We start from the raw sequence: 27,529 nt of genomic DNA on the forward strand, positions 1-27,529 counted from the left end.
TTTCAGTTCAAGCACACGGACTGCTGGATGCTTTTTCTACTTTATGACAAGGCATACGCCTCGTCATAAATCAGGGGCAGCATCTGGCAGCCTGTACGCCGCCAAGCTATGATAAATCTGCCCCTATATTGGATGCATAGCTGGACCTTCAAAAACACACGTTAATAAGCATCTGTTGGTTAGAAAGATTTTTCTTTTAAGGGCAGCAAAAAGTGTCTATTTTATAGGGGATGATTGCTTCAGAAAGCTCCTCAACAGAGAATCATTCTGGATCTTTGTTTTGGGGACAAAATATCCTTGGGGGATAAAAGGAAATGTGTCACCAAAAATTTTACCGGCCAGTTAAAATCAGATAGCAGCCTATATCCTTTTTTCTAATCTGCTTTTATCTTCTGATTACATATTTTTTTGTTTCCTAAACATGATTATGGGGGCAGCCATCCTTCCTGGGCTGTTCTTAACAGCATTTATGAAGCATTAAAAAAAATCACATTCCTCAGCTGCTATCCGTACATGTACAGTACAGACCAAAAGTTTGGACACACCTTCTCATTCAAAGAGTTTTTTTTATTTTCATGACTATGAAAATTGTAGATTCACACTGAAGGCATCAAAACTATGAATTAACACATGTGGAATTATATACATAAAAAACAAGTGTGAAACAACTGAAAATATGTCATATTCTAGGTTCTTCAAAGTAGCCACCTTTTGCTTTGATTACTGCTTTGCACACTCTTGGCATTCTCTTGATGAGCTTCAAGAGGTAGTCCCCTGAAATGGTTTTCACTTCACAGGTGTGCCCTGTCAGGTTTAATAAGTGGGATTTCTTGCCTTATAAATGGGGTTGGGACCATCAGTTGCGTTGAGGAGAAGTCAGGTGGATACACAGCTGATGGTCCTACTGAATAGACTGTTAGAATTTGTATTATGGCAAGAAAAAAGCAGCTAAGTAAAGAAAAACGAGTGGCCATCATTACTTTAAGAAATGAAGGTCAGTCAGTCTGCCGAAAAATTGGGAAAACTTTGAAAGTAAGGGCTATTTGACCATGAAGGAGAGTGATGGGGTGCTGCGCCAGATGACCTGGCCTCCACAGTCACCGGACTTGAACCCAATCGAGATGGTTTGGGGTGAGCTGGACCGCAGAGTGAAGGCAAAAGGGCCAACAAGTGCTAAGCATCTCTGGGAACTCCTTCAAGACTGTTGGAAGACATTTCAGGTGACTACCTCTTGAAGCTCATCAAGAGAATGCCAAGAGTGTGCAAAGCAGTAATCAAAGCAAAAGGTGGCTACTTTGAAGAACCTAGAATATTACATATTTTCAGTTGTTTCACACTTGTTTGTTATGTATATAATTCCACATGTGTTAATTCATAGTTTTGATGCCTTCATAGTCATGAAAATAAAGAAAACTCTTTGAATGAGAAGGTGTGTCCAAACTTTTGGTCTGTACTGTACATGTACAGTAATTCTCAATGTGAGGTCAATGCATGGCCACATTCATGTGGTTGCAATCTCACAGTCTAGAGATGAGCAAGTCAATTTAATAAAATCTGAATTCTTTATAGGATTCTGTAGGCCAGGACAATACATAATACTTCTCCTAAGAAATCAACATGTATATCAGTTTTCGTTCTTTCCAAAGGAAAAGTACTCACCAACTATATTGTTGCTATCTAAAATCAACACTTAGCCCAATTTAGATAATAGCCAGGCCGGCATCACATCTGTACACTGCTCTTTCTGGGTGATTACCCTTTATCAGAGGAGAGCAGCAAAAATTCACTTCACTAGCTGAGAGGCCATGGTTGGGGTCTGTGGGGATACTCTTGCACATTATGGAGAGTACCTAGTATTAGAGATGTCCCGAACAATTCGCCGGCGATCATCGCTTGTTCGCGTTCGCTGCGGCGGGCGAACATATGCGATGTTCGGACCGCCCCCTATACGTCATCATTGGCAAACTTTGACCCTGTACCTCACAGTCAGCAGACACATTCCAGCCAATCAGCAGCAGACCCTCCTTCCAGACCCTCCCCACCTCCTATCAAAAGCAAGGACAGCATCATCTTAGATTCATTCTGAAGCTGCAGTGTTAGTTAGAGCAGGGAGAGTGCTGCTGCTGCTGAATTTAATAGGGAAATCGTTAGCTAGGCCAGTGTTCTGTGCTCCACTCCAGTCATCAAATACTTATCTGCTGTAAGGACAGCGTCCTGACAGCACCCCAAAAAACCCTTTTTAGGGCTGGTACATAAGTCTTCTTTTTTGTTATTTTTTTATATATATATAATATATATATAATATATATATATATATATATTGCAGTTGCCATGCCCGTGTGCGAGAGGCCATAGGCCCCACCGGACTGTACTGTGTGCACACCCCTCATACGGGTGGCACAGTACCTTGCAGATAAAAAAGTCATTTAATTTTTTCTCTGTAATATTAATTGCAGTTGCCTGCCAGTGTGGTGTCAGGCCCACTGACTGTACTGTGCCCACTGCCAGTGCCCACCACTCATATCGGGTGGCAAAGTACATTGCAGATAAAAAAGTAATTTAATTTTTCTCATGTAAATAATTGCAGTTGCCTGCTAGTGAGTGTCAGGCCCACAGACTGTACTGTGCCCACTGCCCACCACTCATATCAGTGGCACAGTACCTTGCAGATAAAAAAAGTCTTAAAATTTTTTCTCTGTAATAAATAGCAGTTGCCTGCCAGAGTGTGTCAGGCCCACAGACTGTACTGTGGCCCACTGCAAGCTGCCCACCACTCATATTGGGTGCACAGTACCTTGCAGATAAAAAAGTCATTGAATTTTTTCTCTGTAATATAATTGCAGTTGCCTGCCAGTGTGTGTCAGGCCCACTGACTGTACTGTGCCCACTGCCAGTGCCCACCACTCATATCAGGTGGCACAGTACCTTGCAGATAAAAAAGTCATTTAATTTTTTTTCTGTAATATAATTGCAGTTGCCTGCCTGTGAGTGTCAGGCCCACAGACTGTACTGTGCCCACTGCCCACCACTCATATCGGGTGGCACAGTACCTTGCAGGTAAAAAAGTCATTTAATTTTTTCTCTGTAATATAATTTGCAGTTGCCTGCCAGTGTGTGTCAGGCCCTCTGACTGTACTGTGCCCACTGCCCACCACTCATATCGGGTGGCACAGTACCTTGCAGTTAAAAAAGTCATTTAATTTTTTCTCTGTAATATAATTGCAGTTGCCTGCCAGTGAGTGTCAGGCCCACAGACTGTACTGTGCCCACTGCCCACCACTCATATCGGGTGGCACAGTACCTTGCAGATTAAAAAGTCATTAAATTTTTTCTCTGTAATATAATTGCAGTTGCCTGCCAGTGTGTGTCAGGCCCACAGACTGTACTGTGCCCACTGCCCCCCACTCATATTGGGTGGCACAGTACCTTGCACGCATAGTACCACTAATCTAAAAAAAAAAATTACAGGCAGAGGCAGGCCACCCCGCAGGGGCTGTCGTGGTCGTGGTGCTGTGATTTCCTTTGGCCCTAGAATAATGCCCAGTGTTCAGAGGCCACGTACCCTGAACTCGAAAAGTTCTGAGGACATAGTTGACTGGCTAACATAGGACACCCAATCTTCTACAGCTTCCGCTCGGAACCTTGACGCACCATCCTCCTGCAGCTCAGCTTTGGGCACCTCTCAAGTTACCACTCGCCCACCTGCCGCCACCACCAACACTAGCACCACAGCCGCTTCACTTTATCTGTCAGAGGAGTTATTTACACATCAGTTGGAAGAAATGAGTGATGCGCAACCATTATTGCCAGAGGATGTAGATAACAGGGATATGTCTCAGCATTACACACATGGACGTACGGTGTGATGATGATGATGTTGTACCCGCTGCTGCTTCCTTTGCTGAGTTGTCAGATACAAGTGAAGCGGTTGATGATGACGATGTGTCCGTGGATGTCACGTGGTTGCCCGCTCGAAGAGAAGAACAGGGGGAAAGTTCAGATGGGGAGACAGAAAGGAGGAGGAGACGAGTTGGAAGCAGGGGGAGGTCGTCGCAAGGAGCTAGTGGCACAGTCAGACAGCATGTATCGGCACTCGGGGTCAGCCAGACAGCACGCCAATCAACGCATGTTGTTGCCACCACCAGAATGCCGTCATTGTAAAGCTCAGCAGTGTGGCATTTTTTTTGTGTGTCTGCCTCTGATAACAGCGATGCCATTTGCAACCTGTGCCAAAAGAAACTGAGTCGTGGGAAGTCCAACAACCACCTAGGTACAACTGCTTTGTGAAGGCACATGATCTCACATCACAAACGCCTATGGGATCAACACATGATGAGTACAAGCAGCACAGAAACTTAAAGCCACCATCCTCCTCCTGGTCCAGCATCTTCAGCCACGTCAACCACTGCTGTCCTCCTTGCCCCCTCTCAACCACCCGCCACTCCGCCTCTCACCTTCAGCAGTTCCTGCTCATCTGCCCACAGTCAGGTGTCTGTCAAGGAAATTTTTGAGCGTAAGAAGCCAATGTCACAGAGTCACCCCCTTGCCCGGCGTCTGACAGCTGGCTTGTCGGAACTCTTAGCCCGCCAGCTTTTACCATACAAGCTGGTGGAGTCTGAGGCCTTCAAAAAATTTGTAGCTATTGGGACACCACAGTGGAAGGTACCCGGCCAAATTATTTTTTCACAAAAGGCATTCCTCAACCTGTACTCTATTGTGTAAAAGGAAGTCATGGCATGTCTGGCACACAGTGTTGGGGCAAGGGTCCATCTGACCACTGATACCTGGTCTGCAAAGCACTGTCAGGGCAGGTATATCAAGTTACACTGTGCATTTGGTAAACCTGCTGACGGCTGCCAAGCATGGAATGCGTGGCTCTGCAGAGGAGTTGGTTGACACCGCCAAGACTTGCAGGCAGGCCTGCTGCCACCTCCTCTACTCTCCTACTCCATCCTCTTCGCTAACCTCCTCGGCTGAGTCCTCTTTTGCTGCTGCATCTTGCTCCACATCAATTGCACTCCCCAGCTCCCCAGGGGCTGTTCCACATCCCGGATATGACAGTGTCACGCCGTCTTGGGGTTGACTTGCCTGAAAGCAGAGAGTCACACCGGACCAGCACACTCCGGTTCCCCCCCTGAACGCACAGGTGGATCAGTGGCTGACCCCGCACCAACTGGAGATCGGCAAAGTGGTGTGTGACAACGGAAGCAATTTATTGGCGGCATTGAATTTGGGCAAGTTGACACATGTGCCGTGCATGGCACATGTGTTGAATCTGATCGTACAATGCTTTGTGCATAAGTACCCAGGCTTACAGGACGTCCTCAAGCAGGCCTGGAAGGTGTGTGGCCATTTCAAGCGTTCATACACGGCTATGGCGCACTTTTCCGATATTCAGCGGTGAAACAACATGCCAGTGAGGCGCTTGATTTGCGACAGCCCGACACGTTGGAATTCAACACTCCTAATGTTCGACCGCCTGCTACAACAAGAAAAAGCCGTCAACGAGTATTTGTATGACCAGGGTGCTAGGACAGCCTCTGCAGAGCTGGGTATTTTTTTGCTACGTTACTGGACGCTCATGCGAAATGCCTGTAGGCTCATGCGTCCTTTTGAGGAGGTGACAAACCTAGTCAGTCGCACCAAAGGCACCATCAGCGACATCATCCCATTTGTTTTCTTCCTGGAGCATGCCCTGCGAAGAGTGCTGGATCAGGCCGTAGATGAGTGAGAAGAGGAAGAGGAAGAGTTGTTGTCACCATCACCACCAGAAACAGCCTTATCATCATTGCTTGCTGGACCTGCGGCAACGCTGGAAGAGGAGTCTGAGGAAGAGGAGTCAGAGGAGGAATGTGGCTTTGAGGAGGAGGAAGACCAACCACAGCAGTCATCCCAGGGTGCTCGTTGTCACCTATCTGGTACCTGTGGTGTTGTACGTGGCTGGGGGGAAGAACAGACCTTCAATGAGATCAGTGAGGATGAGGAACGGGACATGAGTAGCTCGGCATCCAACCTTGTGCAAATGGGGTCTTTCATGCTGTGATGCCTGTTGAGGGACCCTCATATAAAAAGGCTGAAGGAGAACGACCTGTACTGGGTGGCCACGCTACTAGACCCCCGGTATAGGCAGAAAGTGGCTGAAATGTTACCGAATTACCGGAAGTCGGAAACGATGCAGCAGTTCCAAACAAGTAAAAAAGTATGCTTTGCACAGCGTAATAAGGGTGATGTCACAGCACAACGGGAATCTAACAGGGGAAGAGGTGAAAGTAATCCTCCTCCTACCACGACCACGCCGGCAAGGACAGGACGCTTTACAGACGTGTTGTTGATGGAGGACATGCAGAGCTTTTTAAGTCCTACGCATCGCCACAGCCCTTCGGGGTCCACCCTCAGAGAACGACTCGACCGACAGGTAGCAGACTACCTCGCCTTAACTGCAGATATCGTCACTCTGAGGAGCGATAAACCCCTTGACTACTGGGTGTGCAGGCTTGACCTGTGGCCTGAGCTATCCCAATTTGCGATAGAACTTCTGGCCTGCCCCGCTTCAAGTGTCCTGTCAGAAAGGACCTTCAGCGCAGCAGGAGGTATTGTCACTGAGAAGAGAAGTCGCCTAGGTCAAAAAAGTCTAGATTACCTCACCTTTATTAAGATGAATGAGGCATGGATCCCAAAGGGACTGACAGTGAGGGATGCATTTGACTAAAAAAGGCCTGATGAGATGCCTTGGGCTAAAAATGGTCCACACGCTGCTGTATTTAATCTCTGACTGCCGGATGACTTGTGTGACTTATCCGCCACCAACTAGGGTACAAGCCGCAATGTTTTAGTGCACTTTCTGTCTGGAAAACATCGCTACAGCAGCGACTGCAACAATACCAAATTTTTCAGGCATGTGTACATGCCTAATTTTTCTGGCCTCTGATGCTGCACTGTGGCTGCAAAAACAAAACAAAAAAAAAGGCACATACATTTGTCAATTCCCCTTCGTGATCGTTAACTTGTTGTGGTGAAGGGGCTTGCGTATCACAATGAAGCGATCACCTCTATGAGTGTGTTGGTAATGTTGGCACACCCCAGATGATAAGGTCGTTGCTTCATTGTGAACAGACCAAAACCGATCGGCTGGATAATTTTGCATAGAAAAAACATGAATTTTCTTTGTGATCATCTAAGGTGATCATTAACCCCTTAAGGACACAGCCTTTTTACACCTTAGGACCAGGCCATTTTTTGCAAATCTGACCAGAGTCACTTTAAGTGCTGATAACTTTAAAACGCTTTGACTTATCCAGGCCGTTCTGAGATTGTTTTCTCGTCACATATTGTACTTCATGACACTGGTAAAATGAAGTCAAAAAATTATTTTTTTTGCACCAAAAATACTAATTTAACAAAAATTTGGAAAAAATTTGCAAATTTCAAAGTTTCAGTTTCTCTACTTCTGTAATACATAGTAATACCCCCAAAAATTGTGATGACTTTACATTCCCCATATGTCTACTTCATGTTTGAATTGTTTTGGGAATGATATTTTATTTTTTGGGGATGTTATAAGGCTTAGGCCTATTGCACACGACCGTATGGCTTTTTCAGTGTTTTGCGATCCGTTTTTCACGGATCCGTTGTTCCGTTTTTTGCTTCCGTTGTGTTTCCGTTTCTGTTCCGTTTTTCCGTTCCGTTTTTCCGTATGGCATATACAGTATACAGTAATTACATAGATAAAATTGGGCTGGGCATAACATTTTCAATAGATGGTTCAGCAAAAAACGGAACGGAAACGGAAGACATACGGATGCATTTCCGTATGTGTTCCGTTTTTTTGCGGACCCATTGACTTGAATGGAGCCACGGACTGTGATTTGCGGGCAATAATAGGACATGTTCTATGTTAAAACGGAACGGAAAAACGGAAATACGGAAACGGAATGCATACGGAGTACATTACGTTTTTTTTGCGGAACCATTGAAATGAATGGTTCCGTATACGGACCGTATACTGAACGCAAAAAACGGCCAGTAAACGGGAAAAAAAAAACGTCCGTGTGCAGGAGGCCTTAGAAGTTTAGAAGCAAATCTTGAAATTTTTCAGAAATTTACAAAAACTCAATTTTTAGGGACCAGTTCAGGTCTCAAGTCACTTTGCAAGGCTTACATAATAGAAACCACCCAAAAATGACCCCATCTAAGAAACTACACCCCTCAAGGTATTCAAAACTGATTTTACATACGTTGTTAACCCTTTAGGTGTTGCACAAGAGTTATTTGCAATGGGGATGAAATTTGAGAATTTCATTTATTTAAATTTTCCATTTTAACCCATTTTTTCCACTAACAAAGCAAGGGTTAACAGCCAAACAAGACTGTATCTTTTTTTGCCCTGACTCTGCCGTTTACAGAAACACCCAATATGTGGCCGTAAACTACTGTACGGCCACACAGCGGGGCGTAGAGTGAAGGTGCGCCGTTTGGTTTTTGGAGGGCTGATTTTTATGGACCGGTTTTTTACACCGTGTCCTGTTTCAACCCCCTGATGCCCCCCTGGAGTAGAAACTCCCTAAAAGTGACCCCATCTAAGAAAGTACACCCCTCAAGGTATTCAAACTGATTTTACATACGTCGTTAACCCTTTAGGTGTTGCACAAGAGTTATTGGCAAATGGGGATGAAATTTGAAAATTTCATTTTTTTGCCAAATTTTCCATTTTAACCCATTTTTTCCACTAACAAAGCAAGGTTAACAGCCAAACAAGACTGTATCTTTATTGCCCTGACTCTGCCGTTTACTGAAACACCCAATATGTGGCCGTAAACTACTGTACGGCCACACAGCGGGGCGTAGAGTGAATGGTGCGCCGTTTGGTTTTTGGAGGGCTGATTTTATGGACCGGTTTATTTACACCGTGCCTGTTTCAACCCCCCTGATGCCCCCCTGGAGTAGAAACTCCCTAAATGTGACACCCATCTAAGAAAGTACAACCCCTCAAGGTATTCAAAACTGATTTTACATACGTCGTTTAACCCTTTAGGTGTTGCACAAGAGTTATTGGCAAATGGGGATGAAATTTGAAAATTTCATTTTTTTTGCCAAATTTTCCATTTAACCCATTTTTTCCACTAACAAAGCAAGGGTTAACAGCCAAACAAGACTGTATCTTTATTGCCCTGACTCTGCCGTTTACAGAAACACCCAATATGTGGCCGTAAACTACTGTACGGCCACACAGCGGGGCGTAGAGTGAAAGGTGCGCCGTTTGGTTTTTGGAGGGCTGATTTCTATGGACCGGTTTATTTACACCGTGTCCTGTTTCAACCCCCCTGATGCCCCCCTGGAGTAGAAACTCCCTAAAAGTGACCCCATCTAAGAAAGTACACCCCTCAAGGTATTCAAAACTGATTTTACTTTCGTCGTTAACCCTTTAGGTGTTGCACAAGAGTAAGTGGCAAATGGAGATAAAATTTGAAAATTTCATTTTTTTGCCAAATTTTCCATTTTAACCCATTTTTTCCACTAACAAAGCAAGGGTTAACAGCCAAACAAGACTGTATCTTTATTGCCCTGACTCTGCCGTTTACAGAAACACCCAATATGTGGCCGTAAACTACTGTACGGCCACACAGTGGGGCGTAGAGTGAAAGGTGCGCCATTTGGTTTTTGGAGGGCTGATTTTTATGGACCGGCTTATTTACACCGTGTCCTGTTTCAACCCCCCTGATGCACCCCTGGAGTCGAAACTCCCTAAAAGTGACCCCATTTTGGAAACTAGGGGATAAGGTGGCATTTTTTGGGGGACTATTTTTAGGGTACATATGATTTTTGGTTGCTCTATATTACATTTTTGTGAGGCAAGGTTACCAAAAATTGAAATTCTGAAATTTCATCTCCATTTGCCATTAACTGTTGAGGAACACCTAAAGGGTTAATAAAGTTTGTATAATCAGTTTTGAATACCTTGAGGGGTTTCGTTTCTTAGATGGGGTCACTTTTAGGGAGTTTTTACTCTAGGGGGGCATCAGGGGGGCTTCAAAAGGGACATGGTGTCAATAAAAAAGGCCATCAAAATCGGCCTTCCAGAAACCATTCGGTCCTTTCCTTTTGCGGCCTCCCTTTTACTGATACAGCAGTTTACGACCACAAATGTGGCATTTCTGTAAACTGCAGTATCAGGGTAATAAATATTACCTTTTGTTTGGTTGTTAACCCTTGTTTTGTTACCGGAAAAAACGGATTGAAATGGAAAAGTGCCAAAAATTGCTTTTTTTGGCACCGTTTTTTTTTGTTTTTTTAACCGTGTTAATCTGGGGGGTTAGGTCATGGGATATTTTTATAGAGGAGATTCTTACGGACGTGGCGATACCTAATAAGTCTACTTTTTTTTATAATTATTTAGGTTTTTGACTATATTATCCTTTTTGATACAAAAATAAAATTTTTGGATCTCTAAAGTCTAGGTGTCATTTTTTTATTTATTTTTTATCCGATTATCTTATGTGTCGGCTCATTTTTTGCGGGACGAGCGGACGGTTTTATTGGCACTATTTTGGGGGCTATATGACTTTTTTATCGCTTGCTATTAAATTTTTTTGTTATGTTTGGTGACAAAAAATAATAGTTTTTTGCCCTTTTTTTTTTTGACCGTGTTAATCTGGGGGGTTGGATCATGGGGTATTTTTATCGAGGAGATTCTTACGAACGCGGCGATACCTAATAAGTCTACTTTTCTTTACATTTATTTAGGTTTTAGACTATATTATCCTTATTGATACAAAAAAAAATATTTTGTATCTCTAAAGTCTAGGTGTCATTTATTATTTTTTTTTTATCTGATTATCTTATGTGGGGGCTCATTTTTTGCGGGACGAGCGGACGGTTTTATTGGCACTATTTTGGGGGCTATATGACTTTATGATCGCTTGCTATTAAACTTTTTTGTTATTTAAGGTGACAAAAAAAATCTTTTTTTGCACCTTTTTTTTTTTTTTCCTTGGACCGTGTTAATCTAGGGGGTTAGGTCATGGGGTATTTTTTATAGAGGAGATATTACCGACACGGCAATACCTAATATGTCTACTTTTTAATAAATTATTTCATTTTTTTGGTGTCCTCCAAGTCTGAGACCAGTTTTTTTTTCCGATGTCAGTGCTAAATTGGGATCTAAATTTAGTACTCCATGGAAGTGTGATACTCCCTGAAGCAACCAATAATGCAGAGGCCCGGATGATCGGGCACGTGTCACATTGTGTAGTGGTGTCACTTCCGTATCCCCCTCCTGTGACACACTCTGCACTTTTTTGGGTTCGTCCCTTCTTTCCAGTCATGGGGACCACACCTGGAAAGTGTTGGCCAGGGGACGATCCGGGCACCCCTACTGTTCCCGAGGTACTCCGGCCTGCTCTTTCCGGTCCGAAAAGATCAGGGCCTTGAGGACTGCCTCATAGAACTGGAAGAAATGTCCCTGTGCTGCAGCGCTTCGGGATAGTACAAAAGAGTTGTACATGGCAACCTGCACCAAGTAGACCGCAACTTTTTTGTACCATGTCCGGGTTTTGCGCATGGCGTTATATGGCTTGAGGACTTGATCCGAGAGATCAACTCCTCCCATATACCGATTGTAGGCGACGATACAATCGGGCTTGAGGACCGTTGCCGCGGTACCTCGCACACAGGGACAGGGGTGATGCCGTTACCATGAATTGTGGACAGCATAAGGACATCCCTCTTGTCCTTATACCTGACCAGCAACAGGTTTCCAGTGTAAGGGCACGGGTCTCACCCCTGGGATAGGTACCTGGAGGGGGAGGGCAGGAAGGCCGCGTTGATTTTTCCGCACGGTCCCACAAGCGAACGTGGATCTGGCGGCAAGGGACTGGAACAAGGGGATACTGGTATAAAAGTTATCCACGTACAGGTGGTAACCCTTATCCAGCAGTGGATACATAAGGTCCACACACAAGTTTCCCGCTAACACCCAGAGAGGGGGGACATTCTGGTGGTTTGAATCCGGGAATCTCGCCCCTCGTATATACGAAATTTGTAAGTGTACCCTGAGGTACTCTCACAAGTTTTGTATAGCTTTACGCCATACCTCGCCCGCTTGGAGGGCACATACTGGCGGAAGGAAAATGAGTCTCCCCCTTGAACGCAATGAGAGCCTCAACAACTGCGACCCTCCCTTCCAGGTACATAGGCCTCCATGAATTTGGCCCCAAAGTGATCGATGACCGGCCGTCTCTTATACAGACGGTCATGGGCAGGATCCCTCGGGTGTGGACATGCTGCATTATCGGAATAATGCAGACATTTCCGGATGGCCTCAAACCGGGAGCGTGTCATGGCCGTACTGTAAAGTGGGGTCTGGTATATGGACGTCCCCACTCCAGTACAGCCTGACACTGGGTTTCTTGACCAGGCCCATATGCAGCACGAGGCCCCAAAATGTCCTCATTTCGGCTGCACTGACCGGCGTAAAGCCACCGGGCCTGGCCAAAAAGGAGCCCGGGTGTTGAGCGACGAACTGTTGGGCGTACAGATTCGTCTGCTCCACCATCAGATTTTCCAGTGGGTCACTGAAAAAATGACGAAAAAAGTCATATTCAGTGTAGCCCACTGTGGAAATCTGGATTCCTGATTGGCCTACAAAATCAGGAATCACGGGCTCGTATCGCTCTGGGCTACACCAGACAAGTTCACCGGCAGGGTGCTCCGGTGGATTTAACTGGTGGGCCGGGAAACCAGTACGAGCCCCAGAGCTGCTTGTACTAGGCTGGGCCACAGGGTCCCTAACATGGCGGTCCCCTTGCTCCGCCTGGTGGCGTCTCCGCCGCCTTGGGGGCTCATCATCATCGCTAGATGATGAGGAGGACGCGGATGACAACAGGAAAGTGGGATCATCCTCGTCCTCACTGGGACTCTCGGAGTCGGAGGCAAGCTGGGCGTATGCCTCCTCGGCCGAGAACATCCGGCGGGCCATAGGGGAGTGTGTGTCTGCGTGTATATGCGCGTGTGTGTAACTCTTTATTTTGTGTGCGTGTGTGTGGGGGCTCGGGTGTTCACGAACTCAACCTAAAACTAACAGAAAAAAAAAAACAACTAACTAAAAAAGGGGCAAAAAATCTCCACTACGCCTGTTCCTTGGAGCACTAAGACGTCATCGGCGCAGGCGCAGTGGATATGTCTGAGCAGGGAAGCGGTCAGACATTCACTGCGCATGCGCCGAATACAGCCGTGCACGGCGCATGCGCGAGAATTCGTCTGCTGTGTCACACGGAGGATCGCATTCAGCAGGAGATGGGCGGGCTGGAGGGACGCGCTGGGCGGTGGCTGTTTATGAAGGTAGACGGAGCCTCTAGGTGCTAATGACGCCCACATAGCACCTAGAGGCTCATTAGCATATTTATAAAAGTTCTTTTTTTAGCAAAACGGCTGCCCCAAAAGCTGTTATATTAGGATGGTTGGCCAGAGCAGACACTAGCGGATCGCTAGTGTCTGACAGCTAATTATGTCATACGAAGTGATAGAAACCCTTTAAAGCCTACTAGGCCAACAATGGGCCTACACTGCAGAATCATTGTTTTCTGGGTCACTTAACTGTCACTGAACTACCTCAGCATGACCATAGGCTTTGAAAAAACCCCATCGCCTGCAATCTTCCAAACGTGCGTACGAGCACAGTCATCACTACACCAAGATTGACGCATAGAGGAATAAAATTTATGTCATGAGTGTGTCAACTATTGACAACTCTTTGCGGTTGTCTAAAATCTATTCGATACACGTCCCCTGATAGGGGACGTAACAGGGATTAAACTGATAAGAATAGCACTACTTAACACACCACTCATATAGCGTGGCAAAGTACATTGCACGGCGCACGCGCAGTGCCCCAAATTGGAAGTAAGAGGACCAACCAACCATCTTTTTCCATCTCCCGGTTCCTAAAATCTATTCCATACACCGGCCCCTGATAGGGGACGTAACAGGGATTAAACTGATAGGAATAGTACTACTTAACACACCACTCATATAGGGTGGCACAGTACATTGCACGGCGCACGCGCAGTGCCCCAAATTGGAAGTAAGAGGTCCGACCAACCATCTTTTTCCATTTCCCGGTTCCTAAAATCTATTCCATACACCGGCCCCTGATAGGGGACAAAACAGAGATTAAACTGGTAAGAACAGATTTTTTTTATAAAAAAAAAAAAAGAGGACAGCCTCTACTGAGCCATGGTTATAAGGGAAAATAATAGCATTCTGAATACAGAATGCATAGTAAAATAGGGCTGGAGGGGTTAAAAAAGAATAAAAAATCATTTAACTCACCTTAATCCACTTGTTCGCGCAGCCGGCATCTCTTCTGTCTTCATCTGTGAGGAAAATGACCTTTGATGACGTCACTACGCTCAACACATGGCCAGTCACATGATCCATCACCATGGTGATGGATCATGTGACGGACCATGTGATGAACGTAGTGACATCATCAAAGGTCCTATTCCTCACAGAACAAGACAGAAGAGATGCCGGCTGCGCGAACAAGTGGATTAAGGTGAGTTAAATTATTTTTATTTTTTTTAACCCCTCCAGCCCTATTGTACTATGCATTCTGTACTCAGAATGCTATTATTTTCCCTTATAACCATGTTATAAGGGGAAATAATAATGATCGGGTCCCCACCCCGATCGTCATCTAGCAACCGTGTGTGAAAATCGCACCGCATCCGCACTGGCTTGCGGATGCTTGCGATTTTCACGCAACCCCATTCTCTTCTATGGGGCCTGCGTTACGTGAAAAACGCACAAAGAGAAGCATGCTGCGATTTTCACGCAACGTACAAGTGATGCGTGAAAATCACCGCTCATGTGCACAGCCCCCATAGAATGAATGGGTCTGGATTCAGTGCGGGTGCAATGCGTTCACCTCACGCATTGCACCCGCGTGGAAATCTCGCCCGTGTGAAAGAAAAGGTAATCATCTAGAAAGCTGTGTGCAGATGAGATGCTAGATTGGCTATTATCTACATTATACATTGCTTTTGGATAGTTATTTTACACCTGTTGGTGCACAATACTCTTTCCATTTGGAAGAAAATAGATTTGCATGTCTCTATCCCAGGGGAACATTATGCATTGGCAGTTTTTTTCTCTCTTTGATTCGGCTAAAACAAATCTAAAAAAAAATCAAGTTTGTTAGAATCTGAATTTTTTTTTAAATTCATGACAAATTCTGAAATTTGCTCAATTCTATAAAAGACTAATCCTTGTAATATCTGCCTGCATAATTTTCACGTCACTCACTCTGAGACAGGACAGTAAAACAAATAGCAGTGACTATAATAAACAAATAGGAACGCATTCTTACAGGATGATCTGCATCAAGTTCCGCTCCATAGCTCAAGATCTGATTTGCAAACTTGTCAAGGTCTTGAATGGTTTTTGGAAACCATGGGACTAAAACAAAAGAGAAAAGCAATAACAATTGACACCATTTATAATAATGTAATAAATGTATATATTGACATTTATGTTTTCCTGATAAACATAATATGGCTGTGATGTTTCTTTTCTTTAGTACATTGTGCTACTTCACAACTCTTGTCTGCCTTCTGTTAGCATTAAAAGGCTAATGTGTATACAGTTCTGTATTGCTTCTATTGACCTGAATAGGTTCTTCATACAGATAGGTCCCCTAGTGGTGACAATAGGCAGCTGAAATTTTTATTAACATTGTACTAAAGTAATAGAAATAAAAAATGTTGTTGATTTTCCAGAAGAATATGGTCGACACAATTTTAATGTGACAAAAATATATATATTTTTTCTGTTATAGTAATGAAGTGACCACAACAGGCTTTAGTAACTTGCTAATATTCAGTTGCTATGAACCTAATATATATAAATATCTCTTCATTTAAAGTTACACTTTTTTGGAGTGCATCATAATTCCCTAATAAAAAGTTTTTTATTGGAAATACTCATTCTAAACGTGGAAATGATTTCATGCTAATATATAGCACTATGGAGAAACTTAGGTCCCATGCACCATGTGTTTTATGCCAACGGAATTTTGTCACAAACACCCGCGCTGAAATTTCACCAGCAGCTATGTGGTTTCTGTCTCCCATTCATTTCAATGGGATGCTGCGCTGAAGATTGTGGAGTGAGAGTTTCAAGAGGGTACATGTCAGTTCTCAGCGTGGCTACTGCTGTAATGGGAGACAGAAATCACACGGCCGCAGAAAAAATCTGGGCGGGGGTGTCGGCACCGAAATTCTGCTGGCAAAAAATGCCTTGTGAATGGGCCCTAACAATATGTGCAGCAGAATACCAGCTGTAACAGATGTGTCCACACTTAACTGTTCATTTATCTCAACACATGACCAAACTAATTTCAACACAATATCCAATCTTGTGACTCTCTGCAATACCAAAAGTTCCTACAATACAACAGGTCACACAGCAGGTGGCGCATTGTGTTTCTAGCTAAAACCTGTAAATTGAGACATGAGCATAAGACCTAGCAGAAACATTTTATACTGTACATGTAGATCGGGAGTCTCAAAATTGTCAAATATATGGGCCGCCCACAGATTTTCTTTTTAGGCTTTGTTCATTTCAAATACCTCCCAGCAGCATCCGATAACACTATGTAGCATATAATACCTGCTAGCAGCATCCGATAACCACTTTGTAGCATATAATACCTCCCAGCAGCATCCGATAACACTATGTAGCATATAATACCTGCTAGCAGCATCCGATAAGACTATGTAGCATATAATACCTCCCAGCAGCATCCGATATAACTATGTAGCATATAATACCTCCAGCAGCATCCGATAAGACTATGTAGCATATATACCTCCCAGCAGCATCCGATACCTCTATGTAGCATTTATACCTCCCAGCAGCATCGATAACACTATGTAGCATATAATACCTGCTAGCAGCATCCCGATAACACTTTGTAGCATATAATACCTCCCAGCAGCATCCGATAACACTATGTAGCATATAATACCTGCTAGCAGCATCCGATAAAGACTAATGTAGCTATAATACCTCCCGCAGCATCCCGATAACACTATGTAGCATATAATACCTCCCAGCAGCATCCGATACCACTATTGTAGCTATAATACCTCCCAGCAGGCATCCGATACCACTATGTAGCATATAATACCTGCTAGCAGCATTCCGATAACACTTTGTAGCATATAATACCTCCCAGCAGCATCCGATAACACTATGTAGCATATAATACCTGCTAGCAGCATCCGATAAGACTATGTAGCATATAATACCTCCCAGCAGCATCCGATAACACTATGTAGCATATAATACCTCCCAGCAGCATCCGATACCACTATGTAGCATATAATACCTCCCAGCAGCATCCGATACCACTATGTAGCATATAATACCTCCCAGCAGCATCCGATAACACTATGTAGCATATAATACCTGCTAGCAGCATCCGATAACACTTTGTAGCATATAATACCTCCCAGCAGCATCCGATAACACTATGTAGCATATAATACCTGCTAGCAGCATCCGATAAGACTATGTAGCATATAATACCTCCCAGCAGCATCCGATACCACTATGTAGCATATAATACCTCCCAGCAGCATCCGATAACACTATGTAGCATATAATACCTCATAGCAGCATCCGATAACACTATGTGTAGCATATAATACCTCCCAGCAGCATCCGATAACACTATGTAGGATATAATACCTGCTAGCAGCATCCGATAAGACTATGTAGCATATAATACCTCCCAGCAGCATCCGATACCACTATGTAGCATATAATACCAGATTACCCTGCCAGATCATCGCTAATGAGCATTACTATTAACACTGGTTAGCGATGATCTGTTCAACTGTCGGCCTGTGTAAAGGGCCGATTTCCACTTTTTGCAGGTCCACAAAACACTCCCAGAATCCTTCTTTCACTTCTGGAAAAGAACTGATCAGTTTCATTCCCATGCATTCTGAATGGAGACATTCCGTTCAGGATGCATCAGGATGTCTTCAGTTCAGTCATTTTGACTGATCAGGACAGAGATAAAACCGTAGCATGCTACGGTTTTATCTCAGGCGAAAAAAACTGAAGACTTGCCTGAATGCCGGATCCGGCATTTTTTTCCATAGGAATGTATCGGATCCGGCATTCAAAATACCGGAATGCTTGATCCGTCCTTCCGGTCTGCGCATGCGCACACCGAAAAAAAAGTGAAAAAAAGGTGAAAAAAAGAAATGCCGGATCCGTTTTGCTGGATTACATTTTTTGGACTGTTCAGGCATTTTTAAAACTGATCAGGATCCTGATCAGTCTTATTAATGCCATCAGTTGGCATACGTTTTCCCGGATCCGGCAGGCAGTTCCCACGACGGAACTGCTTGCCGGATCACTCTGCCGCAAGTGTGAAAGTAGCCTTTGGAGTTACTAGAACAGTCAAGTAAGTGTGTATACAGTCATGTGAATGAGCCCTATTTGATGGAAATAACTGACCAAATAACTGAAGTATGAACTCAACCTAACTGAGCTGAATGTGGTATACTGGACACCCAGTGGTTGTGATGTGAATTGCAGCAGGTCCAGAGTTTAGATAAGATGTCTTGATATTGTACTGGATGGGTTTCATGACAAATTACAGAGATCAGTTAACGGTGGACACATCTGTACATATGGTAATCTAAATCTGACTAAAAGCACTGCAGATGCAGATTACAGCTGTCAGGCTTTGTGACAGCTTGTGTCTTTACTTGATTGGCAGAATACCGCACGCTACTTAGCAGTGTGCAGGACAAGCAAATATATTGGTAATTTCAAAAAGCCCTATGCACGGGGCCTTGTAGGCAAAGGGGTGAAAAAATAATAGTGGTTCCTTCTCTATATTAGATCACATATAAGAATCTATTGTAAATGGGAAGATTTCTTAATCCTCTCTAGGGCCTCTTTCACACATCCATTTCTGTGGTGACATCAGTGACAAGATTGTGATTCATTCATGAAGATGTATGTAAAGGATCCATGTTTGGTCCATGTGTCCGTTTTTTGCCTTCCATGTGTCGTTCTTATTCCACGTACACTGCTAGGTTGAAAATTAACTTCCAGAGCTTATTTTACCAACAATCCATGAAATAGAGGCAAAACACAGACACCATCCATGTTGTGTCAATGGTTTTTCGCGGACTCATAGACTTCAATGGATGTGTTTGGTCCACATTCCGGAACAAAATCAAGCATGTCTCCGTGGTTTTTCCACTTACTCATGGTCAGTGGAAAATCACTGATTTGTGAATAAACACATTAAAATCAATTACCGTATTTTTCGCCACCAAAGTGGGGGTAAAATGCCCCTGCGTCTTATAGTGCGAATACTAATGAGCGCTTCGATTGTGGAAGCGCTCATTAGTACCGAGAAGGCAGGAAGCGGTGAAGGCTCTGTACTCACCGCTTCCTGGTCCTTGGCTGTCGGCTGTGAAGGCTGCACACAGCGTGAGGGCGCTCTGGTACCTCACGCTGTGCGCTCCAGTTCACAGCCGACAGCCGACCACAAGAGGAAGAGGATCGCGATGTGAGGAGCGGCGGCGTCCTGGAGCAGGAGAGGTAAGTGGGTTTTTTATTTTGTGATCTGAGGCTGAATTATGGCTGGGGGCTGCTCACATAAGGCTGGGGGCTGAGTACAAACGGCTGGGGGCTGATTATATGACTGGGGGCTGATCACATATGGCTGGGGACTGATATGAGGCATGGGGGTCTCATCGGAGGTCTGATTGGGGGTCTTATTTATATTGGGCTCTGATCTGAGGTCTCATTGGGGGTCATTCACATTGGGGTCTAATCTGAGATCTTATTAACATTGGAGATCTGATTGGGGCTGTGAGCTGAGGTCTGATTAACATTGGGGGTCTGATTGCTGATCTGAGGTCTAATGAAAAATATATTTTTTTCTTATTGTCCTCCTCTAAAACTAGGTGCGTCTTATGGGCGAAAAATACGGTAGTACATGTGCTGCCCGTGAATTGTGATTCACTGACTTGTGAAAGGGGCCTAAAAGGTAGATAGTGTAAACTTAGGCAGTCTAAATATGTGCCTCATTTATCACAGTGGCTCATGCTGAATGATAAATTAGGTGCAAGGACAGACACTTTTAACTTGTATCTAAACTTATAGCATCTATTGGTTCACTTACTTTGAAAAAAAAAAATTGTGGCAAAATTTGGGATCAAAATGTCACTTCTTAAGCCATGTCTTTTTTCCTGCTAAGCCACACTGGCAGACAAGGAATAGTAGATTATTCCTTTTGACTTACCTACTTCATAAATATGTCTAAATTTAGCGCCAAATTGTGCCATATTTTGCCAAAATTCAGTGTAGCCACAATAGTAAAAGTGTTCCATCAGTTTTATGAGTTTGATGTTGCAGTAAAAGCTAATATTGGTTGATATTAGACACTTCACTCAAGATGATGTGAGTACGGTTACAACAGACTACAATCAGATAGGAATGATTGTATCATAAATCAGTAGTCATGCGTCAGTGCTGATGAGGGCAAGCCACGGTCCGGTCCAGGAGATGTGGCCGACACATAGACCAGCATGTCGTGTGAATCAGGCCTCACAGAAGATCCCACCCTTATGGCAGCTGCACCTTTAGATCACTCACCAGCAATCACATGTTTCCCATTCAGCACAGATGCTGTGGAGGACAAGCTGTCATGAAGCAAAAAAGCAGAACTGGGACCTGAAATCAAGTGATGGAAGAAGAAGAATGCAGCACAGGTAAAAATGAGAAAAGAAAAGCAGAGCAATATGTATCAAGTTAATTATCAAGTCATAATAAAGCAATCAATACAAACAGATATGCAATGATACAATGTGCAATAATATATCATATGCATATTATCATATACATAACATATATAAGCAAGAATTAAAACCTGGGCAGCAGGACACAGCTTGGTTTAGAAAATATATTCAAGGATTATAATGCATGCTGGATTCAGACTGAGATTCCCAATGAAGCGTTAACCTCTGTGCTAACAGACAACCTTATTAATCAGCTTTAACTAGCCTAAGGACTAGGTGTAGTATGTATCTGAATCCAGCGTTCGAGCAGTTTGATATTCTTTACTCATTTTGTAATTTATCTAAGGATAGTCATAATATCATCAGATCCAGAAAATCCCCTTAAAAATTGCAATGTAATTATTGTTGTTCTTTTAGTAACAAATCTTTAATAGTTTTTGTATATAAATGTGCATGGTATATCAACTAACACAGGCCTAACTCCAGCATGCGTGCAGTTTATTCAGTTGCTCCATACTTAGAGATGTCACTTCAAAATATCACCACAAGGTGGCACTGCGTGAATGTATATTCACTGAATATATTGACTGAATCTACCAGCCACATTTTATCTATTATATGTTCTAGCAGAGCGGTTTTCACTACTTTGTCCAGTTTTGTAGCTAAAAGCAGGGGTGGATCATAAAGGAAAGGGAAATTTTATTCCAAAACTACAATGTGTTACACAACCTATGACTCTATAATTCTAGAAACAGCTCTAGATAAATACTCTGAAACCTACAGTGTTGTATACTATATACGTTTTTCAATATACGTTTTTCAAGCCTTGTTATTAAGGTGTATTGGACTGAATAAAAATGGCTTCTCTAAAGTGATGTACACTCTTTTCAGCTGCTCTTCACTGTAATAGATACTGATCCTGAATAAAGGACACCCTTCCTCGTTTGACTATTTAAAAATTAGTTTTCTAAACTCCATTTATCCTTTGGAAATCTCCTTCCATGCTTCCAGCTAGTACCAATGACCGCAGCTCCTGCTAGAAGCTGATGGATAAGGGTGCCGGGTGTAAAACTTCACCTATCTTTTAATGATGATTTTATATCGACACTACTGACTATTAAAGGGGTTGAAAGTGGCATTTATCATGTAGAGAAAGTTAATACAAGACACTTACTAATGTATTGTGATTGTCCATATTGTGTCCTTTGCTGGCTGGACTCATTTTTTCATCTCATTATATACATGGTTATGACCACCCTGCAATCCTGCAGCGGTGTTCATGCTTGCACACTGTAGAAAAAGGCTGGGTCCATGGGAGCACGCATAGGCCAGTGTTTTTCCTATAGTGTGCAAACACGGCCACCGCTGCTGGATTGCAGGGTGGTCTGTAACCATGGAAACAAGCAGTGTATAATGTGATGGAAAAATGAATCCAGCCAGCAAAGGAAGCAATATGGACAGTCACAATACATTAGTAAGTGCCTTGTATTAACTTTCTCTAAATCTTAAATGCCATTTGCTGAAGTGACAAAACCCCTTTAAGTTTGATAATAATAATAAGCAAAGATGGTTTATCAGCTTTACTTAATTATTGCTGTTATAACAATTATTGCCATTATCTTTATATTCTACTTGTACGAATTATAAAAGCCAGTAGTAGTAGCAGTAGTAGTGAAGAAGAAGACAAGAAGGGTCATGAAAGTGCATTGATTTTGGTGTCATAACAGAAAGTGCATAACTATGTCTGGATAAGACACATTAATAGGCATGGGCACCCACACACAGAAGTTACATTTCTACTGTAGTTATATACATGCAAAAAGTGAAAGGTATTACTTGCTTGAAAAAGCTCCTTTTTAACTCTTTGCTATTGCAGTTTTAACAATAAGCATTTAAAGGGAACCTGTCATCAACCTTATGCTGCCCATACTAACGGCAGTATAAAGTAGAGACAGGTGAGTTGATTTCAGCGGTCTGTTATTTATAAGTTAAAAGTAAGTGGTTGCCGAGAACCAACATCACAATCATGGTAGACTGGGCCTGGAAAAGAGTCACGGCCACCTGAGAAGAGTCCTGGTTATTCATGGATTCCTGCTCTCCCTGCCCACCTGCTGATGACTGACAGTCTTCTACCTAGTTTTCTCCCTTTCTCTCTAGGAGAGAACTGCCAATCATCAGCACATGGGTGAGAGAGCAGGAGATTAGGAATAACCAGGACTCTTCTCAGGTAGATTTGACTCTTTCCAAGGCCCGGGCTGCAATGATTATGATGCTGGTTCTCGGCAACCACTTACTTTTAGCTCATGAGTGACACTCAGCTGAAATCAGCATTTCTGTCACTACTTTATGCTGCCCTCAGTGAGGTTAGCATAAAGTTGATGACAGGTTCCCTTTAAGTGGTTTTCTGGAACTTGGCTATTGGATAGGTCATCAATATCAGATTGGCAGGGGTCTGACAGTGTAAGAAGCTGTGCAGTTCCAGTGTCTTGTTCCAGCCCTGCATCTCCTGAAAACACCTTGATCACCAAGTGTCCCAGGCCAATCTGATATTTATGGATAGGTCATCAATAGTTAAGTCCCAGAAAACCCATTTAAAAGTCATCTGAAGATTTGTGCCTATGAAACTGACTGACCTGTTGCATGTGCACTTGGCAGCTGAAGGCATCTATCAGCTGAAGACATTGCTGAGAAAAATGATGTTTTAATATATGAAAATAAACCTCTAGGAGCAATGGGGGTGTTGCCCTTACACCTAGAAGCTCAGCTCTCTCTGCAACTGCTGCGCCTCCTGCACTTTGACAGGGCCAGGCAGTGAAGACATCATCATTCTTGGCCCTGTCAATAAAAGTGCAGAGGGTGCAGCAGTTGCAGAGAGAGCAGAGCCTCTAGGTGTAACGGCAATGCCCCCATTGCTCCTAGAGGCTAATTTACATATATTAAAACATCATTTTCTCAGTAATGCGGGCACATGAACATGGGACCAACACAGATGCCTTCAGCTGCCAAGTGCACATGTAACAGGTCAGTCAGTGTAATAGGTACAAATCTGCTGATAGATAATATATCTTGTAAGCACTCTTTTGATGTCTGTACCATGCTGTCTTCTGCAGACGATACAATCCCAATATTGTGCTATGTGAAGCACTATGGAAGTTGAATACACTATATAAATATCTTTTAATAATAAATTAAAGTGTCATTTTCCTTTCACATGTACAGTAACATGATTCTACATCAGCTCCTAGCTAACGTATATTTAAGCTCTAATACATGGGTGGCCTGAGATTTGGCACAATTATTACGAGACGTGCCTCTTAAAAACTGTGACCCATCTGACGCCAGTGGACCACAAAGTAAGACCTCAGTCATTTTCAATTCCTGGAGGTTTCCTTGTCTTGTGAACTTTTTGCATGGTAGTTACATTGCTGCCCATAATTATTCATACCCCTGGCAAATTTTGACTTAAAGTTACTTTTATTCAACCAGCAAGCAATTTTTTGACGGGAAATGACATAGGTGTCTCCCAAAAGATAATAAGATGATGTACCAAGAGGCATTATTGTGGAAAAAAAAACCATTTCTCTCAGCTTTTATTTACATTTGAGCAAAAAGTGTCCAGTCCAAAATTATTCATACCCTTCTCAATAATCAATAGAAAAGCCTTTATTAGCTATTACAGCAATCAAACGCTTCCTATAATTGCAGACCAGCTTTTTGCATGTCTCCGCAGGTATTTTTGACCATTCATCTTTAGCAATGAGCTCCAAATCTTTCAGGTTGGAGGGTCTTCTTGTCATCACCCTGATCTTTAGCTCCCTCCACAGATTCTCAATTGAATTCAAGTCTGGACTCTGGCTGGGCCACTCCAAAACGTTAATGTCGTCTGCTAACCATTTCTTCACCACTTTTGACGTGTGTTTTGGGTCATTGTCATGCTGAAATGTCCACTGGGGCCCAAGGCCAAGTTTCTCTGCAGACTGCTTGATGTTGTCGTTGAGAATCCTCATGTATTGGCGGCTTTTTTCATGGTGCCGTTTACCTGCGATTAGGTTCCCTGGTCCATTGGTGGAAAAACACCCCCAAAGTCATTAGGTTCCCACACCATGTTTGGACAGTGGGGATGGTGTTCTTCAGGTTGAAGGCTTTCTCCTTTTTACGCCAAATGAAGGAAACATCATTGTGACCAAACAATTCAATTTTTGTTTCATCTGACCATAACACAGAAGACCAGAAGTCTTCTTCTTTGTCCAGATGAGCTTTTGCAAAGGCCAAGCGAGCTTTTGTGTGCCTTATCTGAGAGAAGTGGCGTCCTCCTTGGTCTGCACAGTGGAACCCAGAAGTGTGCAGTGTTCGTTGGTTGTCTGCCTTGAGACATTGCCACCAGCAGAGCCCAGATTCACCAGGATGGCCTTTTTCACCTCTCTAACTATCCTCCTGGCCAGCACAGGTGTCACTTTTGGCTTCCGACCACGTCCTCTGAGATTTTCCACACTGCTGAACATCTTGTATTTTTTAATAATACTTTGCACTGTAGCCACTGGAGCTTGAAAACATTTAGAAATGGCCTTGTAGCCCTTTCCTGACTTGTGAGCAGCCACAATGCGCAGCCGCAGGTCCTCACTGAGCTCCAGAGCCGGCGCTACCATAAGGCAGGCCAAGCGGCTGCCTTAGGGCACGCCCTGCGCAGGGCGGAAAATTAAATGCCCTTCTTTTTTTTTTTTAACTTTCTTGAACTTGCGCCCGCCCACCCCCAGCCTGCCTGTACCGGCCGCTCTGAGTCACGGCAACACACGGTCACATAGGCTCAGTCTGCCACGGGGGCCTGACTGGTAGTGAGCCGCGGCGGCGGGTATCGCAGGGACTAATACAGCCGTCAGCCAGATTAGACCACCAGACACACTGGCAGCCAGCAGCAGCAGGAGTCAGGACAGGTCAGGAGTGGACTCAGGACTTGTTAGGGTAGGTCACTTGAAGTTTGAACTGTTCCGAATTGAATAAATGGTATATAATAATTAATATGATCATTTAAAATTATTTCAAAATGATAAAATGAGCGCATAAGCGCTAGGCTAGGCTAGCGCACACTGACTAGTCTAGCGCCAGAGCAGAGGCGCTCAGGCTTAGCACGACATTCAATGATGTGTTTAAAAAAAGTAATCACAAAACAACAATCATTAATATTGGGGGCGGGGTGTGTCACACACCCTGCCCCCCCCCAATATTAATGATTGTTCTCTTGTAATTACCTTTTTTAAACACATCATTGAATGCTGTGCTAAGCCTAAGCACCTCTGCTCTGGCGCTAGTTTGTGTGACCGTGACATGATGGAGGGAGGGGGGACAATATAAATGTCTGTACAGTTGTACAGTACTCTGAGTATGGGAATGGGGCCAGGCCGCCAGGAAGGGTCGTCCGGGGGGGGGGATGATGTGCCATGGGGGGGGGGGAAAAAGTGACACAATAAGGGGTAATGATGTGATCATGGATGGGGCCAGGGCTGTCCGGGCGGGGGGGGTGGATTAAGTGCCATGGGGGGGGGAGAAATGTGACACAATAGCCTATTGTGTCACATTTCTCCCCCCCCCCCCCCCATGGCACATCATTCGCCCCCCCCGCACAATAGGGGGTGATAATGGATGGTGCCAGGGCCGGATGGGGGGGGGGGTGATGTGCCATGGGGAGGGGGGGCGCCAAAATGTAGCTTCGCTTGTGTTGGCAAAAATCCTTGCACCGGCCCTGCTGAGCTCCTTTGTCTTAACCATGACTGTCCACAAACCAAATGCAGAGAGCTGCTGTTTTTTACCTGTTAAGTTGATTAAAACAGCTGTTCCCAATTAATCAGGGTAATTAGGATGCTTTAGAACAGCTTGGACTATTTGGAATGGTATAGAACTTTTGATTTTCCCACAGACTGACAGTTTGTGAAGGGTATGAATAATTTTGGACTGGACACTTTTTGCTCAAATGTAAATAAAAGCTGAGAAATGTTTTTTTTCCACAATAATCTCTCTTGTACATCGTCTTATTATCTTTTGGGAGACACCTATGTCATTTCCCGTCAAAAAATTACTTGCTGGTTGAATAAAAGTAACTTTATTTTAAAATTTGCCAGGGGTATGAATAATTATGGGCAGCACTGTATTAATCTAAATTACCAGACTGAGTCATTGCAAAGTTCTCAGGACTTCTTGCCTCCTTTACAGAGTTGTGCTATGATCTGCCTTGTCCTCCAATCGAAAACAGGTCTAGAAGAGGGACTATTTCTATACACAGAGGTCTGGCCTGGTTGGGCCAAGACATCACTCTAAGAAAGTGCAGATAGTGATGTGTAATGCTGTAAAGGCCCATGAGACTTTCATGTTGCAAAATCCCAAGCACTGTAAAGTGAAATTTTTGGCAGGAGAGGGAGATTATCCTCCTGAGAATGACATGAATTGGTGGCCTATATTATTTCTTTTGTTGGGCTTTAAATATTTTATGCTGCTATTATTATAATGTATGCGCCAACAAAATCCACTTAGCTTTTAGTTGCTATTTATGAACCTACATTCCACCATTAAACATTATCTCAATTGAGACAAGGAAGCCTTTCTCTCTGTTTCTAAAAACAGCGCTGAGCAATAGCTCCAGTATAAAATGAGGACATGCAGCCTATGGTCGCACTCCATAAATCTAAATAATTTGAAATTTCCATTAA

General features: G+C 43.7%; 1 protein-coding gene across 2 annotated transcripts in view; it reads right to left on the minus strand.

The window, feature by feature from the left end:
• Nucleotides 1–27,529, minus strand: part of PAH (phenylalanine hydroxylase) — a 104,950-nt gene that overhangs the window by 19,754 nt on the left and 57,667 nt on the right. Inside the window, exons 4-5 of one of the 2 annotated variants that reach the window (XM_040407790.1) lie at nucleotides 20,689–20,766; nucleotides 15,365–15,453 (exon numbers count right to left, since the gene is read on the minus strand). In XM_040407790.1, coding sequence (XP_040263724.1) covers nucleotides 15,365–15,453; nucleotides 20,689–20,766 — 167 coding nt within the window. The remainder of the gene's footprint in view (nucleotides 1–15,364; nucleotides 15,454–20,688; nucleotides 20,767–27,529) is intronic. The other variant, XM_040407799.1, reaches the window with a different exon arrangement.

This window comes from Bufo bufo, chromosome 1 (genome assembly GCF_905171765.1).
Source record: "Bufo bufo chromosome 1, aBufBuf1.1, whole genome shotgun sequence".
In the NCBI taxonomy this organism is placed as follows: domain Eukaryota; kingdom Metazoa; phylum Chordata; class Amphibia; order Anura; family Bufonidae; genus Bufo; species Bufo bufo.